The sequence below is a fragment of the Columba livia genome, chromosome 5 (assembly GCF_036013475.1).
Source record: "Columba livia isolate bColLiv1 breed racing homer chromosome 5, bColLiv1.pat.W.v2, whole genome shotgun sequence".
Classification (NCBI taxonomy): Eukaryota; Metazoa; Chordata; class Aves; order Columbiformes; family Columbidae; genus Columba; species Columba livia.
In genome coordinates, this window is record NC_088606.1 from 60,629,380 (window position 1) to 60,650,373 (window position 20,994).

The 20,994-nt window shown below is 41.1% G+C and overlaps 1 protein-coding gene across 7 annotated transcripts in view; it reads right to left on the bottom strand.

The window, feature by feature from the left end:
* KIAA1549L (KIAA1549 like) overlaps positions 1-20,994 on the bottom strand; it is a 131,602-nt gene that overhangs the window by 66,095 nt on the left and 44,513 nt on the right. For 2 of the 7 annotated variants that reach the window (XM_065065347.1, XM_065065345.1), the window contains exons 2-5: positions 7,384-7,731; positions 3,931-4,545; positions 2,427-2,539; positions 699-918 (exon numbers count right to left, since the gene is read on the bottom strand). In XM_065065347.1, the coding sequence (XP_064921419.1) occupies positions 699-918; positions 2,427-2,539; positions 3,931-4,545; positions 7,384-7,731 (1,296 nt within the window). The remainder of the gene's footprint in view (positions 1-698; positions 919-2,426; positions 2,540-3,930; positions 4,546-7,383; positions 7,732-20,994) is intronic. The other 5 variants (XM_065065344.1, XM_065065346.1, XM_065065348.1 and 2 more) reach the window with 3 other exon arrangements.

Below are 20,994 nucleotides of genomic sequence, written 5' to 3' on the forward strand. Positions count from 1 at the left end.
TGTGGACAAAATATTCTTGGTCACATAACTCCTGTAAAGTCTGGCAGCAAAATGACCAATTTGCAAATTAAGCAGGTGAAAATAGTGGCACGGAGAATCAGTTTGTGTCATTTAAGCGCCATTCTAAACCAGCCTAAATTAAGATAAAAAATAAATTGCTTTATTAGAGCTGATACTCTCCACAAACAAATGGAAATTGTTTCTGCTGTGATACATAAGATCATACGAGCAGTTTACTGGTCAAATACTTACTCAGAGCCAGGCAGTAAGTGAAATCATTCTAAAACACAAGTTATACTCTTAAATCTTTCAGGTCATTGGCTTTTACAAGATATAATCAATCATAATATTGATTCTCATTCTGTTAATGCTATGAAAAAAATATACTTATTGCAATTACCCAGTTAGTATGTGTCTATAAACATGAAGGACGCATAAGAAATCTTTTTTACAATTGAATATGCTGTTGCACAGCATTCTCTGCCCTTTTGCAGCTTATACTGCACTGCAACTGCTCTGCATTGATGCTTGTAATGGTACAGAGGGGTTAAGCAATGACCCTGGGCTAGACTGCTAGGAAATAAGTCATATCCAATGGGTCCAGAAATAAAAAATATAAAGAAAAAAAAAATATATATACCATATATAAGCAACACACAGGTTACCACATAACCCCGGGTGGGCAGGACCTCGCTCACCTGTTTTCAGCTGGAAGTGGTAGGCGGGAAGGGGCTTCCACGGCAAGGCCAGGGCCGCCACAGACTGGAGATGTGGTACGTGCTGCTTTATGTCTGCTGTGGCGTTGCTAATACCATACGCAAGAAGCCTTTCAATTACAGCAGCCGGTATAAAAACCAGTCTCCCCCGTGTAACGTAGTAACCAACTGTTACGTTGTGTGATTGCTCCAGGATTTCAACCTAAAACACACAGGGAAACATTTCTTTTTAATTTCGTTGGCAGTTCAACCACTATTTGATGGGACTTCTCACTGTGAATATGGCCCCCTTGCAGGGTTTTCTATCCTGTAATCCCCTATAAACCCTACAGGATCAGTTAGTGTCACATCAGACATGGTATTATAATAGCAGAACAGCTCAGAGCGCTTTAGACCCAGCCCATGCAGCATGTGCTCCAAACTGAAGCAGTGCAGCGTTGCTACCAGAGCTCACATACCTCTAATTTAGGCTGGGACTTAATTCACATATGGATACTGGGACATTTTCCTTATGAATGTAAAAATATAGAGAATACAGAGAACATCCAGCTCCTACTTCATACCTGCAGTTCTCTGACTTTGTGCATGTGTCTGTCATTGCAGGTTTGGAGACAAGTTTTCGAAAGACAAAAGTTTCCAATATTTGATTCTTCAACCTCAACTGTCTCTTCTATACTATTTTTCCCATACTGTTCCAAAAGGTTAAGCTATCGCCAATATCAGTAGCAATGACAAACCACAAAAATTAACACACTGTGAACCAGAACAGCTGTTGAGTTGTACATCAAATTTCTGCATTTTCCAAAATATTTAAGCCCTGAAACAAGCCCTCCACACTAACTTTTACCTGGTTTCCTCCATCAGGAAAAGGGAGCTTCTCTCAGATTTACAAGAAGGTGAGAGAATACGTCTGAGAATTTCTATCGCTGCTCCTGACACTCGGGAATATGCAATTCTCAAACTGACAAACATCATCTGAACTTGCAGCAATAGAGTGTAGGAACAGAAGTCAACCTGACGCCCTCTATTTTGAGCAAAATAACATTTTTCTTTCCTAGTAGCTTGGTGACTATAACTCATAACAGCCTTGGGCTCCACAAAAACCCCTGCCTAAGTGCACAGGAACCTGCATGGCAGATGAGAGTGTCCTAGCAGCCCACCTCAGCCTGCTCTTACACCCAGCAATACAGAGAAGTTCGTGCAATTTAGCTGCGAAGTGACGAACACACCTCCCTCATTTATTTTCAATACGACGTGCTCTCTCCTTGCTCAGGAGTTTCTTCCCTATAGAAATGCACTTGTCAGGTACTGGATTTTCAAGCCAGGGAGCAAACTGACAGCAGTGACACCCCATTTACCAGCTCTACTCTTTCAGGTGATCCAGGCTGAGCACAGCAGTATTTCGCTGACGGTGAACAGGAGTCAGTCCTGAACTGCAGCGGGATGAGGAAACCGCTGTCCGTAGGCATTTCCCAGAACATACCAAAAAGAAAGATGAATTTCTCCCTTCTGCTTCATCAAATAGAATGGCAAAAGCTTTTGAGCCTGGAGTGGCTGCCATCTATGCCTGCTTTCCATAGGAAAAGCTCAATACTCACTTCCAAGAGGCCTCCTGCATCCAGAGACAGCACTGGAGCTGCAGCCAGCTGGGATTCTCTTAGTGGGAGAGCTGTTTTGGTGAGATCATGCAGGCAAGCCATGCATGCTTACCTGAGCACTGACATTTTGGTTGAAAGCTTGTCTCAGCACTTGGTTGAGTCCTTTTCTCACACTCTCCTTGAAGGGATTGCTGATCAGCATCCTCCTTGTGTTCAGAAAGAGAACTGTGGAACAACAAAAGCCACATATCAGTTTGAGACATTACCATGCTATTACTTGCATTTTTAAGTTGTTTTTTGTTGGGCTGCCTAGATGGAGATCATCAAAGCAACTGGGATTTGCAGCAGCTCCAATGGCAGCAAGAACTGCAGGGGCTCAATAGCATCCCCGCATTCCCTGTTCATCCCATGGCCATAGCCCATTGCTTCCAGACTGAGGGCTAACAAATGCAATCTCTTTAGCAACAACAAGTCTTTGCATGCTGCCTTTTGCGAGGGAAGTTTGATGCCACAGGATTGCCCACAGACAGACTGGTGCAGCATTCCCAGGGGACTGAGCTGGTGCTGCACAGGCAGGACTATGTAAATGACATGTGCATCACACCTTCATGGCAAGAATTAAATAAACAAAGAAACGTGTTACTCCACTGCTACAATTATTTTGTACATTTTGTACATTTTCTTTATTATCACTAGGTTTTTCTTTTTCTCTTGTAATTTACAGAAACTTTCATAACTGCATTTAAGTACTTTCAATCATATACTGTATACAAGGTACTTCTATCTTCAGAAATAGATGCTGATATTTAGCAGCTACTAAACACGTATTAGGTCCAGAAGCTGCTTATTTCATTGTCCCCAGTACTATTCAGGTCTGTACAGTGTCATAAACCCTTTTACAAAGCTATTCTTCTTTGCTGAGATCTCCAAGACACACATCTTCCAGTGCTGCACTGTACTACTGTAAGGAGTCCATGTGAAGCCTGGGCAAGGGAACGCTCTAGGTCCCTTTAGTTTAGAGTTCTTATAGTTAAGGAAAATCTGTCTGTAAAAAACCAAAACACCTAGAGCCAGAAGTGGCACTGTTCACATAAAAAGCTCAAAATCCTCTCATTTTGAAGCATACAGCTCTAAATACTAAACATCATTTTCAAATGTGTCTTTAATGATAGAATTAGTAGCTCATATAAAAACAGAAGTAGTACTCATATGTAAACAGGGCCGAAGACCGAGGCAGGTTACTGCACTGTCTTCTCCAGTGACACACACCCCTTACTGCAAAGCAGAGACCAAACCATCACATCATATGGAGTTGTCCCTCCACAAAGGCGGTTCCGCTGGATCCCCGCAGTGACCTACTGAACATGAGAGCCTCTGATCTCACTGCTTCATTTGACACACTTGTCGTAAAATCCAAACTACAAATAAAGCAAATGCCACCCCTATACTAGCAATCATGCTTTTATCCATCTGGTTTCTCAGTGCAGCAGCCTCATCCTCAGATTAAGCACTAATGCCCCCATGTTCTTTGACACTTGAGTGTACTTCCCCCTCATCACCAGGTGCCCCTCATAGACAAACCATGTCCTTTCAGCAAATTTAGTGGCTTCACATACCTGTTTTAACCATAAGGTTCCTGGAGAGTCGGCAATCCAAGGGAGGAGCTGCCGTCATATTAGCGAAAGCGGCTGCTGCTGTGGTTTCGGGAGGAGCAGAGGTGATTTCCACAGGAGTAGGGGGAAGCCTAGTTGTTTTCGCTGATGCTGTAATAGATGTCAAAGCTGCTGTAATTGTCAGTGGATACAGGGTTGACGTTTTGGTGATTTCTGAGCTTGGAAACTTCTGGGTGTCAGCTACTGTTGTTTCTATCTGCCTTGGTACATGTGCTGTTGGTGCAAGCATGGAAGCTGTGCCCGTACTGCTTTTAGGGGTTACAAGCATAGCTGACACAACCACGGGTGATGCAGTCGTGTTTCTTGTTGCAGAAGCAAAATCTGTATGTGTTCCTACTGAGCTTAGATCCCACGCCAATTTTGTGGCCGTGTTATTTTCTGTTAGTGTCAGTATTGGTGTGCTTAAAGCCATCACAGATGGCAAAGGTGTGTTCTCAGTGCCCAGAGAAAAGAAGGAAGAAGCTGGCACTGGTGAAGCTGGAGATGATTTTCTTGTTAGTGGTTTTGCTTCTGAAGTTCCTACTGTAGGTATTTCACCAGAAGATACTCCAGTTAACACTGTAATGACAGAATGGGTAAAGTTGGTTGTTGACAAAAAAGGAGAAGTTAGTGGTGTTGGTGATGCATGGACAGAAGTTATGATGACTGACTGCAGAGCACTGGTGGTAGGGGTTTGCAATGGGTTGCCCTGCACAGCTTTATTAGATATATTACTGGGAACTAGACTATGTCCTGTAGCACTTGTGTCCCACTCCTCCACACTAAATGTAGCTGGATTTTTATCAGCCGAAACCAAATAACCAGAGGACTCTAACTGGTCGTCTGCAAATTCTAGCAAGTTTCCAGAACCAATGTCTTCTTCTGTAATAAAACTATGCAAGAGAGTTGAGCTAAAAGGCCTGGTTATGGGAAAAGTGGGCCCTGTTGGCAGTATACTGGGGATGGCACTATTTTTATAGCTGGACAAAAGAGTCAAGTTGTCAGCGAGCTGAAAATCCAACATTGGTGTTGTGTCTAAGGTTTTTGTCAATAAAGCAATCTTTCCAGCATCAGCTGTTTGTGATTCTAGAGAGCTAGGGAAAACAGCTGCATCATTAACAGGAGGCACATGTAAATAGAGAGGTGCTTCATGGTGTATACTGATATTAACATCTCCAACAGTGAAGGCATTAGCAACATTTTCAGCTGTGCTTCCATGATTGTTTTGCAGGGGATCAGGCATTGTCAAAGTGGTAGCAAGGGTTGAATACTGAACAGGAGATGTTTTCAGTGCAAATGAATCTACACCAAATTCTGAAAAACTATTACCCTTTGCTGGAACAAAGTTGAAATTTGAAGTGTTTTGAGTAGAGTTTGCATATGTATAGTTTGCTGAAGGCATGGAGAAGAGTGACTGCTTATTTGTATTCATTTTCTTTTGCAGACTTGAAACTACTGAGTATGGTACACGATACCCAGTTTCCAATGGAGAACTAGTTGGAGAAACTTCTCTTATTGCCATTTTGACTGAAGTTTTCACAGAAGGAATACTAATGCCATCTGAAGACAGCCATGCTGTATTGGTCCATGCAGAAGTCAGAGTTGTGATTTCATGAGAGCTGACAGGATCTAAATTGCTTTCAGAGTCCGCACTCAAAATCCTAGAAAAGCTGGAGCCGTGGCTGTCCGTCACTGTTGCCATGGAAACCAGCGATGGCTGCCTTCCCCATGCTAGAGGCATGACAGCAGCAAGATGCTTTCTATCAACTGAACGTGAAGTCTGACCAGAGGTAAAATGATTTAATGCTCTTGGAGGTGAATATTCTGCATATGGGGTCACAACAGTGGGTGCTCTCACATTTCTGTCCTCATTTGCAGTTATGTCTGGACTTTCTGCAGCACCAGGTAGAAGACGTGCAGTCACAAAGATACTAGTAGCAGGTGTATTTCTGATAGCAGGTTCACGGTTTGAAAGGCCTGTAGCAGAAGTAATTAACAGTACTGTAGCTAAACCAGGACTAGTCATGCCTGTTTCCAAAACAGTGCCTCGTGTTTTTGATCCTTTGGGGAGTATACTAGTTTGGGTATCTGGAGAAACTTTGGAAAGCTGAGATCCGTAAGGCAGAACATTATTAGCATTAATGTTTGTGGATATCTTTGCTGTCACTCCTCTTGTGAAAGGCTGTTGAATTGTTCCTGCCACAGAAAAGCCATCAGAAGTTGAGAGGGTACGTGCAGAAGCAGTCAGCAATCGCTTGTCATTTGCCTGAGAAGCACCATCAGTCAGGTCTCCTGCAAAGGTCTGATTCTGAGCCACCACCGAGTGCCGCGAGGAAACAGTCAAAGGCATTTGCAAAGTATCCTCATTAGCTGCCGCTGCACGGGGACTGTTTGTGCGTGCCATCCCAGCAAAGGTGTCATTTGTCTCAGTTAGCAAGAGAGACCTTGGGCTCATTGAAGAGGAGTGTGTTGCATTTCTAAAGGGAAAATCTGTTTCACTTCTAAATGCTCGTGCTGGCAGCACCACGCTGCGAGCGTGCTTTGCATCTGGAATAAGTGATTTTGGCAATGAAAGGGAAGATGTGGTCTCTGTTGAGCTGGAGACCTCAGCGAGGCTCTCGGAAGCCGACGACATGAAAGGTGCACTGAGAGGGCCTGTGGTGCAATTAGTCTGTGCTGTGGAAGACTGAGGATGACTCATTCGGGGTATTAGATGTGGAGTACCCAAAGGATGGGAGACTGATGTAGGAACCTCTGCTTTACCCTGAAAAACTGGCAATGACAGAGGAGCGGTATCACTGCTTCTGTCAGTCAACACTGCCTTAAATGGCTGACTGTTTGGTTTTATGCCAGCAGAAGACACGTTATACAGACTCTCATTAGGAAACTGTGAGAGGCTTCTGGAAGTTACTGGCAGGGAAGACTGATATGTTTTTGACACAGGAATATTAGAGTATACTGACAAAAAAGAGGTCCTTTCTGAAGGAGACCCTTTTCCCACTGTTTCTGTGAAATGCACTGTTGTTGATCCAAAGAGATGGAAAGGTGGGGTACCCGTAAACAGCTCAGGACCCTTTCTGTGATTCACCATACTGGAACGTACTACAGTGACCATGCTTAGAGGACTATTTCTGCTTTCACTAACCTGCAAGCTGGCTGAATCTGTGTTGAAGAAACCTTCAGGATCTGCAGACAAAGGCACTTTGATGGGCAGTACAGTTGGTTTAGAAAAGTTAATGGTATGAGGTGACTGAATTACCAATGAGGAGAATGATGGTGATGGAACAACAGCAAGCATGTCTGGTCCTGAAGTGCTTTCTTTTGAAATGGAGGGTGTTTCTAATGGCATCAGCTGAAATGGCACAGCTGTACTCGAATGTGTCACTGATGGTGTAGTGGACAATGTGGCAAACATACCAAGTCGAGGCAAACCTGATACAGCAGCTGTTTCATCTGTATCTTGAGATGATGACCTCAGAGGTGACTCAGCTGAAACTTCAGCGGGTTCCTGGGATGCACTGTTTCCACTGCCTTGATAAAGGGTGGGCAACAGGTGAGTTTGATCTGAAGTCCTGGTACGTGTGCCACTCAGTGTTGTTTTTATCATCTGAAGCAAGTTTGCATTCTCCAAAGTCTGTCCCATAGAAATTTCAGCTACTGAGGAAGTCTTAGTTTCTGTGGAAGGCCGTGTTGGTGATAGTATAGATCTCCAATTAGGAAAAGATCCTGTAGAAGGACCAACATTGATATGCTGTTGCCTAATGCCTGTAAAATAATAAGTAAAATGAGTATGTTCTTTCCCAAAAGGAAGAGGAGATGTTGTCTTGTTGCAACAAATCACGAAACAAAATAAACAAAATGCTTTATGTTTAGTAAAATTAGTGAGCTTATTTTTGTATTATAAGGGCCTAAAAATTCAGAGAAAGTTTTTAAAAAAATGAAAACAAATCAACCAAACAAAAGAGGAACAAAAAAACCAAACAAATAATCTACATCCCCCCCACCAAAAACAAAATAAAAAAACAACAACAGTGAAAGGTACAATGTGGCAGATATTATAAACCGCTCAAGACACCTGACAGAAAAATAAGGAAAGCTTCCTCGACCACACTGTTTCAAAGCACTACTTTTAACTACCAAGGTTCAACACACTAAAAGACACATTTTTAAGCTGGGGACATTTCTTGAGGTTATCAGTCACCCTGTGTCAAAATATTATGTGAGAGGATGGGTTTAGAAGCAATGTAGAGAGGGAATAGATTTTGACAACCAAGCTTCACTGGCTCGTCATGCACTCTGACATGGGAACAGAGTCAGCATTGGCTGTGTTCCTGCAGGATGCATCTGGAGGTGCTCATCTTGCCAGTTCTAATAATGCATGCAATAATAGACACAAAAGGAAGAAATAAAAAGGGAATGAACATGAGGAAAGGGGAGTAAGATCCAAAACAATTAGGAAATTAAAATCCTTTTTTGATGTGTGCAGATGTACAACGCATCATTTCAAACACCAGTTTGCTCTACATTCAACACCATAATGTTCCTAGGCTTTGTTTTCTTAAAATGATTACAGTTATTCTAAAATCATAGCATGGGAAATCTCACATTCTTACTAATTTAAAAATTAAGATTCACTCAAGAGTAAAATTTAAGGTGGTTTTTTTTCCCCTACCCCCCTGCCAAGACAATAGATCAAAACCGAGTACTGGCACTTGCTACCACGTCAAGCTGTGCCCCTTGCACAGCTGAAGAGAGGCACAATGCAGAGCCAGTCCCTGCCTTCCAGCTCCAGCACATCTGGCTCAGACAACGGGGACACCAACCTACTCCATACCCATAATTGCATGGAGGAGTAAGCAAGGGCAGACCTCGAGATACACAGTTCAAGGGTCAACAGAGCCAACGGCACCAAAGGGGATCAGCTGGCAAGGACAGGAGCCAGCAACAGAACACCATACAGCAGAAGAGAGGAAACTGGGTCACACAGCACCTATTTAAAGCTAAGTTTCTTTGTTGTGATGCCCTTGTACTACACCACCCATCATCCATATGTGCAGGTCAAGGTAGATGATCAGACTAGCTCCTTCAGGCTCCTGTGTGCATTCAACAGGAACATGTTGGAATTATGTTCAGTGTAGCATTTTCACTCCATAAACAAAAAGCAACCCACAAAAAACCCCAAACAACAGACCTTCCATTTTATCCCTGTATCTAAGAATTTTATTAAGCCATGGTGAAGAAGGACCATTATTATCTTTCCTCCATTGAAAGGCAAGAATGAATACAGAACCCAGAAACAGGTTGTTTCAGAGGAGCAGCTCTAGGATGGGTGGCAGAACAGAGCTCTGCCCTTTTAGCAACTAAAAAAGTCCCCAGACCTCTTGCTTAACATGGGCTAACCTGTACACTAGCATTTTGGAGGAAAGCAAAGGTAGGCAGACACAGGGCTACCTAGAGCAACGAGAGATAAGCAGGCTAAGGGGAAACCCAATTAACCTTTATGAAACTGCATCAGAAGATCATCAGGCTGGAGAGGAATGAGTCTACGAGAGAACCTGACCCACCAGGAGAGTTATGCAGCACAAAAGTAATACTTCTGTGTTTGAACTGTGGCTGCCAATGTGTCATTAGGGGACCTGAGAACTAAAAGACTGGTATGGCTTAATTCCTGATATTCTACATATTCCACCATATGTTGAGAGGCACACTATGATTTAGACTGTGTTTTAGACTGTGAAACAGGTGGTTTTTTCTTCCCTGTTACAGTCAGACAGCTTTTTAACAGAAGGTAGGAAAAAGACGACGTATTTCGCTCAGCTAGAATGGACTCAAACATATGTTTGAAATTCAGAACTAGATTATGTGCTTTGCAAAATCAGGCATTAGGCAACCTGCAGCTAAAATTTCTGTGAGGTCATCTCAGCTGATGAAGTCATCATTACCCAAGCTGTTAGACATTGAACTGTCTTGTTTCACCTCTGAACTGAAAGGCCATACTGAACAGTGAATGTAAAACCTTCACGTGGGATTTCATCTAGCACTTAGCAAACATGAATCCTAAAGGGGAAGGAAACAAGTCAATGTTTTCTTGCTTTCTAAAACTGCAAAATCCATCAACATCAATCTGCACAGTCTGCACCATACATTTATTCACACTTTGGTTTAATGAGAATGATTATGAGCAAAGAGACAATATAAACCTGAAAAAAAAAAAAAAAAAAGTGTTGAATTGATGTTACCACATTTTGACAAGAAATAAAAGGAAAACTCAAACAGTAAAAGATAAAATACTGAACAAAAATGTCGTCTAACCACTGTTTAATTATAGCCCTTCAGTTCTTGCTTCTTCCATTCCATATCAACTGGCAACTTTTTTGTTTACTTCCATTAATGCAGTAAAACTTTTGAGTAACTGAAGGTTAAAAAACATTATTTAATATTCTGCAGCCAAAATACAATGCTGGTATTCCACTGCCAGAATTTTTGTTTTATTCTACCTTTACAGAAAGACACTGACTATCAGTACCCATTTCAAACTTCTGCCATTGATTCAACAACCTGGTGGTGACTGGACACAGCATGCAAAAGGTGAAATTATCTTCCCAATACCTGCAGTTTAAACCAAAGTATATACTCTTTACTTGACCCTTTTACTTGGTAGGATGATATTAACAACTACAGATCCTCATCAAATACTGCACAACAAAGACTTTATAATGAAAAAAGGGAGGACAGGGGTGAATATTTCACTTTTATCCCTACCAACAACTGAAAGCACTTGATGAAAGAAGACAATCAATTCAAACCAACACGAAAGTCGCAAGAAGAACTTCATCCTGCATACATTGTGCACCAAGCCATTGCTTGTACATAGCAGCAGCTGTTTCTCACATCGCAAGATGATCTGTTATTCTTTCATACTTTGTGCTATGGATTAACCACCACCTCCAACAATCCATTTAGCAGTAACCTCACTACAACAACCATCACTGATTAGGGATCTTTTAGTTTACAATAATGAGAAATGCCTCCAATATGCCATGGCAGGAAGTTAAAAATTGATCCAGTTTAGAGAAAATAATGGCTTTATAATTTCTGAACCCTTTTGTGCACACCTAAAGGAGTAACAGGGACCAAAGAAGAACATACAGGCAACCAAGAGGAAGACCAACATCCTCCTCTTTCCCCTCTACTGAAGTAAAAAGGATAGCAAAGGGAAGCCCACTAGCATGGGCACTCAGTGCCTATCCAAAGGTTGAAGATTATGCATACCTCTAATTAATGTGCAACAGTAACATAGGATAATGAAGTTACACACCTCTGAGACACCACAGTCATTTGTTATTCTTCACACAGGTTTGGTTATTTCTAGTGAGACAACTATTATAGTTGCTAAGCAAACCTCCCCTAGAAAAAGTAGTGGCTAATGAAGATGCCTGTCTATTTGCCATGCCCAGAGGATCTATGTTTCACAGAATAATAGAATCACAGATTATTGTTGTTGCCTTGATTTACATTTCATTAATCACAGATCATCTGGATTAGCAACATTTAAGAGTGAAGCTGATAAAGAGGACATTTGGAAATTTTATTGTATGACTGGCCAAGACATCTTCCCGTTATATGTCAGGTATATATCTTTTTGTAACCTTCAGCATATTGAAAGACAGGATTTCAATTTTCAGATGAATTTGCTTGAGTTACTAATTTGAGACCAAAAAAAAAAAACCAAAACAAACAACTAAAATTCATTCCCAACTAGTATGAACTATTGTAAAGGCTAAACATTAATAATACCATATAAAGCACAGTGGAAACCCAAACATTAAATTATAAAAGCAATCTAGACTTTATACAGGTCTAAATCAACCAGCCTTAAGGCAAAAGGAATTCTAAAGATAATCTAAAAAAAAAATAATCTTGCAAGAAACACAATTACTTACAAACATACATAAAAATGACAATTTACTTACAAGATAAGTACTGCTGAAAGAGAGCATTTATCACTTTACCCCAGTCTACCCAGTAATAGATTGCTCTATCCTAGGGCTGCATCACCTCTTAAAAACAAGGCCACTATTATCAAAAAAATGTTGTGTTTTGTTGAGGGTTTGTTTGCTTGTTTTTTCCTTCTCACAAGTAGGAAGTTTCCCACTTATTATTGTTTTTTCATGAGGGACTGAGTGACCAAAGGTCTGATGTGACCAATGTGGGATACGATAGGGAAAGAAGCAGAAGCAGAACTGTTATACCAGTGGAAAAAAGGCACCACCCTACCCAAAGGATAATAAGATTTGCCTCTGCTGTTGAAGGATAATAAGTCTATATAGTATGATGTACATGTTATCTGAGACACCTCAGAGTTTCCCAAAATGTTTTTTTGTTGTTGTTGTTTTTGTTTTGGTTTTTTACTCCTGAAGAGTTTACAATAGAAAAAATGGCACAAGGAACGCAGATTTCACAGGTCAAAGGATACGAAATATGCTACCAACGAAAGACAAAAATGCTCAGCATTTATAAAAATAGCTATGCAGCATACCAAAATTTTACTGTTACTCACTGTGCAGAATGGCAAAACTTCATTATGCCTTCATAATATCTGTTATCCCAGCCTTACATCGATGAAATTACTACATCACAACATATGCATCCCATACCTCTCACTTTTGGCACCATCCCACAAAGACATTTGCAGCTTAATTTCACACCTTTTGCATAATGTTTAACCTCTAAGTGATTTGTACCCATGTCCAAAAGCTTACCTACAAATACATGTACTGAGCCCTGGTTCTGCAGTCGGTGTGGTTTTGGTCAGACCCCAGAAGAACCAGCCCAGAGGGATCGCCGGGCTCAGGCAGTTCCCTGGCAGGGGCAGCACACACACACACACACACATTTTTGGCGGCTGCAAACCCACAGCTATTATGGCAGGAATGGATGGTGGAAAGGTGGAGAAAACTGTTTCCTTGGGATTGCACAAACTTACACAAAAGCAGGCAAATAAACTAGCCAAATAAATCCCGGTCTTTGATCTCCTCAATATAATGCTTTTAATGCAGATTGTGAGAAAATTTTACAGACTGATTATCACATTTGTTTCGGTTGTAACTTTTCCCAGCATAGATACTGACCTTCCAGACCCAAAATTCTGAGCTGAAGCATTAAAACACAGAATTTCTTAGCAGCCCATGCGAACTTGTTCACATCCTATTTACCTGAAATAGTCAACAGCTACAAGAGGCAGTCATTAAAAACTAACATCGTCTGCCCTCCAAAAAGCTCTTTTACCAGTGATCTTAGAAAATGACACCAAAATACTGTTATTAATTTATTTTTATAACCGGAAAAAAATATTTTGTCCCTAAGCTACCAGAATTTGTTTAAACTAAAGAGCATCAGGGAGAAAAACTATATGAGGAAATATCGTTCTGCACAAAGTCTTCTCAACCAAAACCAGTTTGAACTTCATAATAAATCACAAAAAAACGTTGGGACACAGTACTGTGTCATCTCAATTGCATGGCCATATTTTTGTTCATGTCAAAATCAAAGCAGCAGTCTCTTCTGTCAGGAAGGTTTGTGCATCTGCCCCTCTCTCACAGACAGATTTCCCTTTGGGTAGCGAGGGAAACGCACAAGACATAAAGCTTTGCATCAAAGGCAAACTTTTAGCTATGAAATTAAATATATAGAGTTGCAATTAAGTCGTATTTCTCTCCCACTTCCAATACGCCCTGCCTTCTTCACTAACCCAGACCAAGTGTAAGCTGGCTGGGATTTGGGAGAGCAGAGCCTGCAAATGCTTCACGGCTGTCACCAACATTGCTGCAGGAACTGACAGGCTGGTGTGACTTGTACCCAGCGCCAGCCTTGCCCGGGGGTGACATGTGTCTCCTTGGCCACACAGGCAGCTCTGCCGGGATGCTTTAATCCTGTCCAGCAAATGAGGATGGAGACAAAGAGCAGTATAAGAGACAATAGATTATCGGGGGTAAAATAACATGTTCCTGTCGTTGAGGAAACGACTTGGCCACCAGCAATTCCAGCTGCATCACCTGTGTGTTCTATTCATGGAGCAGATGCTCAGCTGGATTATCAAGAAATGCAGGAAAGAGGAGCGTGGCACAGGAGGAGCTCATCGCCACGCAGTGCTGCAGGATGACTGCTCATAATCATATAGAAACCAGAATGTGCTATAGGTGCTACTGTCCTTTCACCTGCTGAATGTGCCTGTTACCATTTCTGCTCGAGCTTATCAGATTATTCACAGAATCACACAAATGAATGAATGACATTTAAATGAATGAATGACATTTATTTTCACGTTAATTTTTATTGCTTATTGATCAATGCTTTTGTGAGTCTGACAGCCTGCTTTAGCACACTGCTTATCTATTTATTTGTAAACACACACTTATGCAAACTTTTGTAAAGGAATTGTGTGTATTCAGGAAAGGTTATGTAGACACCACTAGAATCAGCATAATAAGTGAGTTAACAAACCATGTAGCAAAAAAAATTCAAGGTCATTTGGGAACATGCAATACCAAAGCTGTCAGTCCGCATGATTTTACCCTGCATCTTAGAATATTTGAGACTCTTACTATTTCAACTTTCATTCTTTACATGAAAATTCTGAATTCTCGTGATTGTGGGATAAAAGAAAATTAAAATGTTTTAAAATCTCATTATTTTTATGCAAATGACATGTCTTGTTTTTTTAAATTTCTGGAGCTAGGACAGACTGTAAGGATGATACCAAGTTCTGAATGAGCACAAGAAGAGTTTAGGTCCAAACTTCAGACTGGTTAGTTTTTTCTACTAGTAGTTACAAGTCAGGGATAGTACAGCTTTCTCATATGCAATGAAAGTGCATTTTCTTAACTACGAGCTATTCCTTTAATAAAGATTTCAGAGTTTAAAGTCTCCCTGGAGACTGAAGAGAATCCCTGCTAAAAGCCATATAGATAATTCTACAAAAAAAAAAAAAAAAAATTGTCTCCAGAACTTTTTAAAAGAAATTATAGTGCTTCCTAAAGGTTAAACTGTGCACCCAATTACATAATACGATATATTTTGACATGCTGGGTGGGTAATTGTGAATGTTCCCTTGAGCCAAAAAGCTTTCTGCTCACCAAACCAAGAGTGTCTTCAAGGGAATCTTTTTTTGCACGTTAATATTTGAGGCCGTAACCCATGAGAGGAGAAGACCCACTAGACTACGTTCTACCAGTGCTAGGACAGCAACTCAATCTCCTCCAACAGCTTCTGCCACCCTGCCAGAACCTCAGCTCCCCCAACAGAGGAAAGACACCCACATTGTGCTTCAAGCTAAAATGTGAGGTGCCAAAACACTGGCATGCAGATGCATATTCCTCATGTGTGAGAGCCTCCAGCAGAGAGACAGTACCAAACAGGTTGGTGGCACCAGCGTCTTTGGCCATGGCTGCTGTTAACTGAGCACAGGAGTGTTAATCCTTTGAGTGCTGCTCGTTCTACAGATGAGCAAAGCCAGGAACAGAGAGCACACCCAGGAAGAGAGAGCACACCCAGGAAGAGAGAGCACACCCAGGAAGAGAGAGCACATGGATTGCTCCATGTTATAGACCTAAACAGTTCCAGAGAAGAAAATTAAATCCTAGAATTGCTGATTATCACAACATTAGCTCTACCCAACACACAGATGTGCTAGAAGCACCAGCTGTGAAATGTACATTATGTGGCTGCAGCTAAGCAGTGTGCCACCCAAATGCCAGACACGCTGTCCAGACACCCCTAAAACTGCTCAATTTCAACTTATTTCATCCATTTTAGAGCTTTGAAGTTACAGTTACTAGATGCAACACACACATGCAACTGCCAAGGCTGAGAAGGGTGAGCTCTCTGTGTTTTCCAGTGATTATTTCAGGCCAAGACATGAAGGGCAGACAGGGAGGCCACACCACAGGTACTCCCACGCTTGCCCCAGATGACATGGAGCCAGACCCTCTTTGGGATCCCAGCAAGATAATCAGGGGTTAATCCTCTCCAAGGAGAGATACAGTCTCAGAGGTGCTACATATACAGAATCAATACAAGGGCACAGGTTTCCACAGTGACTTCTGCTGCTCTCAAGCTCTTTCTACTGCTTGTGGCCTCTGACTAATGAAGGATAAAGATGTGAAGACCAGGAAAGAAATGTAGATCATGCACAGACGCATCCTGCTTTCTCCGTCTGCACAGCATTCAATATTGCTCCACTGATAATGCCTCAAAGTATGGAAGTCACTGCTAAAAAAAGTAAAATAAAATATTTTTTTAAATCAATATCTCATTGATTTTTAGATGGGAAAAAAAGTGTCCAAAAAGACCATTTCACATTTGGAGTAAATCACATAGTTTAAAAAAAAAAAAAAAAGTAACAAAAAAATAATCAAGTCCAAATTCTATTCTCTCCAAGATTTGCACCAAATAACCAGTATTTATCCATCCTGGTATACAATGCATTTTCTGAATCCAAAAAAGCAAAGTCTATTACTTAGTCCCAGGGCACACCAGGGGTAAATTGGTGAATGTATAATAACCACTACCATGAATGAGCCAACATATAAATACTGAGTTGAAATGTAGCACACCTTTCTTTGGAGAAGACTCCTTTATGTCAGTGAATGAGACTAAAACAAAAGCTATTGCTGAGAAAGCTTTCACATAAAATGGATAGGTTTTTTTCTTATATTAGAAAAAAAAAATTCCTGAGCAGGCTTGACAGCACTCCAGATAGGAGACAGCACAGAGAGCTGCTTTTTAAGGCTGGGGTATTTTCTTCTCTCTCCACTTCAAGGACAGAAATGAAGAAGAAAACCCTATACACATAATCTCAATTTGTCCTTTCTTATGTGTTGACTTTTTAGGAATTATCAACATAAATGAAATCACTTACAAAAATACTTGTTATTCAATACTACCCTTTGATTCCTACCTTTTACAAATGTAGCAAGGGCCCTATCTCAAGAGGAGGAAAATACTTTCCTGTGAATGAAACTTTCAGCTTCCAGGATTCTGCCAGGGAACTTCCTGAGGTCAAGTCAGGATAACAGAGCAGCAACTAAGTTCTGAACAACAAATCAATCTGCAAATTTGCTATGACCTGTCATGGATTTCCAACATGAAGTGCAATATACATTACAATTTAAAATTACATCTTAATGAACAATGCATATCAACTAGGTAATTAATTCTTAAGCCCCTTGTCTGCTCTACAGTAGATGAGAACTTGGCTCAGGCTAGAAACTATCATGCAAATGTTTAAAAATTATTTCCATTTTCTATTACTTTCACTGTGCTTTGCACAGCTCATTAGTCTTTATTTGCAGGATTTTCTTTTTTCTTTGCTGCATAAACGTGGCAGTAGCTCAAGTTTATAGCAATATGTCGCCTCATTTCACTTTCTCACCTCTTGGAAATTGCTGCAAATACTTCTCTGACAGGACACCGCTACTGTAAGCGATAGAAAAAATCATCCACAGCAGCTGGCAGAGTACAAGAGGGTAAAAGGACAAAGGGGGAGTCTGGTCTATGGCAGTAAAAAGGTTAAATAACTGCCAGGTCAAATCTAACTTTTCCGTCATGAATTAAAATGCAGAAGAAATCTTATACAATGAAATGCAAACATATGACATTTGCTTCTGAATTTGAAAAATAAATGGTAACATTGGCAGACTGTGGGGTTCCCAAGAATGCTGGAGAAATACCTGAGCGCCCAGCCCAGCTCCAGGGTCCCCCGTGAGCAATGCGCACTCAGACCATCACTAGGATGCAGGTGCCTGTACCTGCTCATCACGCATCTCCCTGCAAAAGCAAAGGAACTCTTGGGAAGCCACATCCCTCAGACAGAGAGCTTGGACCCACATGGGCTGTGCCTCTGCAGTTCTGGGCTCCCTAGTTTAAGAAGGACAAGGAATTACTAGAAGCAGTGGATTACAAAGATGATGAGGGGTCTGGAGCACCTTTCCTATGAGGAAAGAGAGTTGGGTCTGTTCAGCCCAGAGAAGAGAAGCTGAGAGGGGATCTTATCAATGCTTATAAATATCTCAAGGGTAGGTGCTGAGAGGATGCGACCAGACTCCTTTCAGCGCTGCCCAACAATAGGATGAGGGACAATGGGTACAGAATGAAAGCACAGGAGGTTCCATGTGAATATAAGGAGACTCTTCTTTATTTTGAGGGTGCCAGAGCCCTGGAACAGGCTGCACAGAGAGGCTGGGGAGTCTCCTTCTCTGGAGACATTCAAGATCCACCTGAATACATTCCTGTGTGATCTGCTCTGGTGAACCTGCTTTAGCAGGTGGGTTGGACTGGATGATCTCCAGAGGTCCCTTCCAACCCCAACCATTCTGTGAAACAAAAAGCTCGCAAAGAATCAAAACACAGAGATAAAGCAGGTAATTGCATTTATAAACTGTAGCTCTGCTCTTTAACACTAGCTTGCATTGGCTGCCTAAACACGAAAAATGTCAGTATTAATTAGTGATGTGCTATTAAAAGGTTAATTCTTTTCCCTAAGATAAAGGTATTGGCGTTTTCTGTCAAGTAATTAAGCGTCAGCATTTTCCCTGGGAAATGAGCACACTGCCAGGAACCCTAAAAAAATCATACACAAAAAAAAAAAAACAAAAACAGAAGCACCACTGCTACAGGCATGATCACATTTGAGTAATAGCTGAAGTCACTTTTAATTGTAAAACCAGTAAATAGTTAACAGTTATCAAAGTGAGCATCTGGTTCTCAAAAATAAGACGCACTATCTGGAGCAAAGGGCATTATTAGAAAGAAAAAATGCTGCTATTTCCAGATGGTGCCTGAACAGTGCTATACTAGTTGCTGGACCTCCTGATTTAAATCTCCAGTGTCCTACAGAAAGATTTGGTGTTCATGATAGAAAATGATTAAAATATTTCCTCTGATGAGATAAAAGAAGCCAAATAAGATACATTTTCTCTCCTGTAGTAGTCTGGTTTTCTTCACTGTCTTCTGCTGTGCTTTAGTTCATGGGACTCAGGTGTTCCATCACATTGCACCTTACAGAATAGTAAAATGGCTCTGGTAAGAAAGCAATTGAAAACACTTCCCCTTTGGATCCCAACTGAAAACTAGTTTTCTCACTCCTAATTCATCTCAGAACTAAACCCAGAAGACACCTGGCTCTGTGACCCACCTTGGGTACAGCCATGATATTTCTTGTCACTTGATTGCTGCCCCTTTTTGCTAAAGTTTCAAGAGATTTTTGTTCTGTTAAAATTTCTGGAAGCTATTTCCAAAAACAGCCTCTAACCAAACCAGACTCTAATTCCTTCCCAACCACTCCATTAATCTTTAGAGACACGCATGGTCACTTTTAACAAAAAGAGAAAGACGATGCTCTACTCAGACAGGCTTTTCCTTTGTGCATACACTATGGAAACGTTTTGCATTTATATAACTGATTATCTGGATCTTAAAGCTCTCAGGCTAATCATGATTTTAGGAGCATTACTGCCACACTGTCAAATTCATGCACTATATAGCATTAAAGATGGTTTTTCATTAACTTGCTCTATACTGGTACCGCTCTTGAAATTAGATAATTCAAATGAGATGGGGATAACTGGGGGAAACTAATGAACACAGAGTTTGTTGTGGTTTGTTCTTTCATTTTGTTTTTTAATGAAAGAACAATATAGGTAGAGAAAAGGCACGAAGTAAGAAGGTGCTAAAACTGCCAGGTTGTGCAGCCATTTGTCACTCTTATGATCAATTAAGAGCTGCTCGGGTGTCGAAATAACCAGTGTTAAGATCTGAGTCCCTAGTGCTACCAAAAAGAAATCCTAATTATCTGAGGTTTTGCTCCAGGTAAAATCGGAAGTGCAAGGTGAAAGTTTATTCCTATGACCTTCCTGACAGAGGAGTTACTGCACAGATCAGGGGAGTGCTTAAAAACATTCCTTAAGTGAGATTTATGCCACCTCCAGGTACATTTTCAACACACACTCTTCCTCACTGTCAAGATTTTATGGATGCCTAGAAAATGGGGAACCACGAGCAGAAACACAGCCACAGAGGTGACTTGTCACTCTTATGGAAAGTAACATTCATTGAAAGACCACTGCTCTGTTCTTTCATCAATCGGGACACTGTTACAGTAAACTGGTGACTTTGTGGATGAGCCACCATTAAATGACTCATGACTCTTGCACAAGCAGTAAGAAAAACCTGTAACTTATTTTTTCAAATATCCATTTGGTTCAGATACATCTACCTTGTGATTTTTTTAAATGCTCTCAATAAATGGTGCTGCTTTGTCACCACCCCCTCAGGTTTTGTCCTTCCCTGCAAGCCCCCAGAGGAACATAACATGAGCTGTGGGACCCACCCTGCCCCCCAAAAGCTCAAGACAAGTTCTAGCTTCACGATCATCTGTGCTCAACACCAGCTCAGAGTGAGCAGCAGCAATGGATCCTCAAGGAATGCCCAAAATGCTCCATGGCACCTGTGTAACAAGAGCAGGAGAAGGTGAACACCACTCTCAGGGCAGCTCCTCAACCTGCTGGAAGCTCCTCTGGACCCACAAGGAGAGGGACATATGAGACACCCTCTACTTTGGTGTCTGGGCTAACAGGTGGGTGCTATTTTGAATTATCTTAAACTGAAGGCAAACACTTTATTTGCAGGAGAAAGCAGAAATGAGATTGTAAATTCTGGTCACAGTCTAAAGGTTTGTCTTGTTGACTTTCACTTTAATTTCTTTTCCATTTTTTTTACTAAGACTGATTTGAATCTTAAATAAAGACTAATAATTAATTTCATTCTTCACTGACTCCTGCTTTTTCATTAACAGGTAATTCTTAAAATAGTACAAGGAATGGATCCAGAATTCCAATTAAAAATATAAATGATAACAATATTCTGCATGAATCAAAGATCTGTCATCTCAGAAATTGTAATTTCAAAGTGATAAATACACTTCAGTCACATTCCCTTTCTGCAAACCACCAGGCACCATGTTTCTTACCC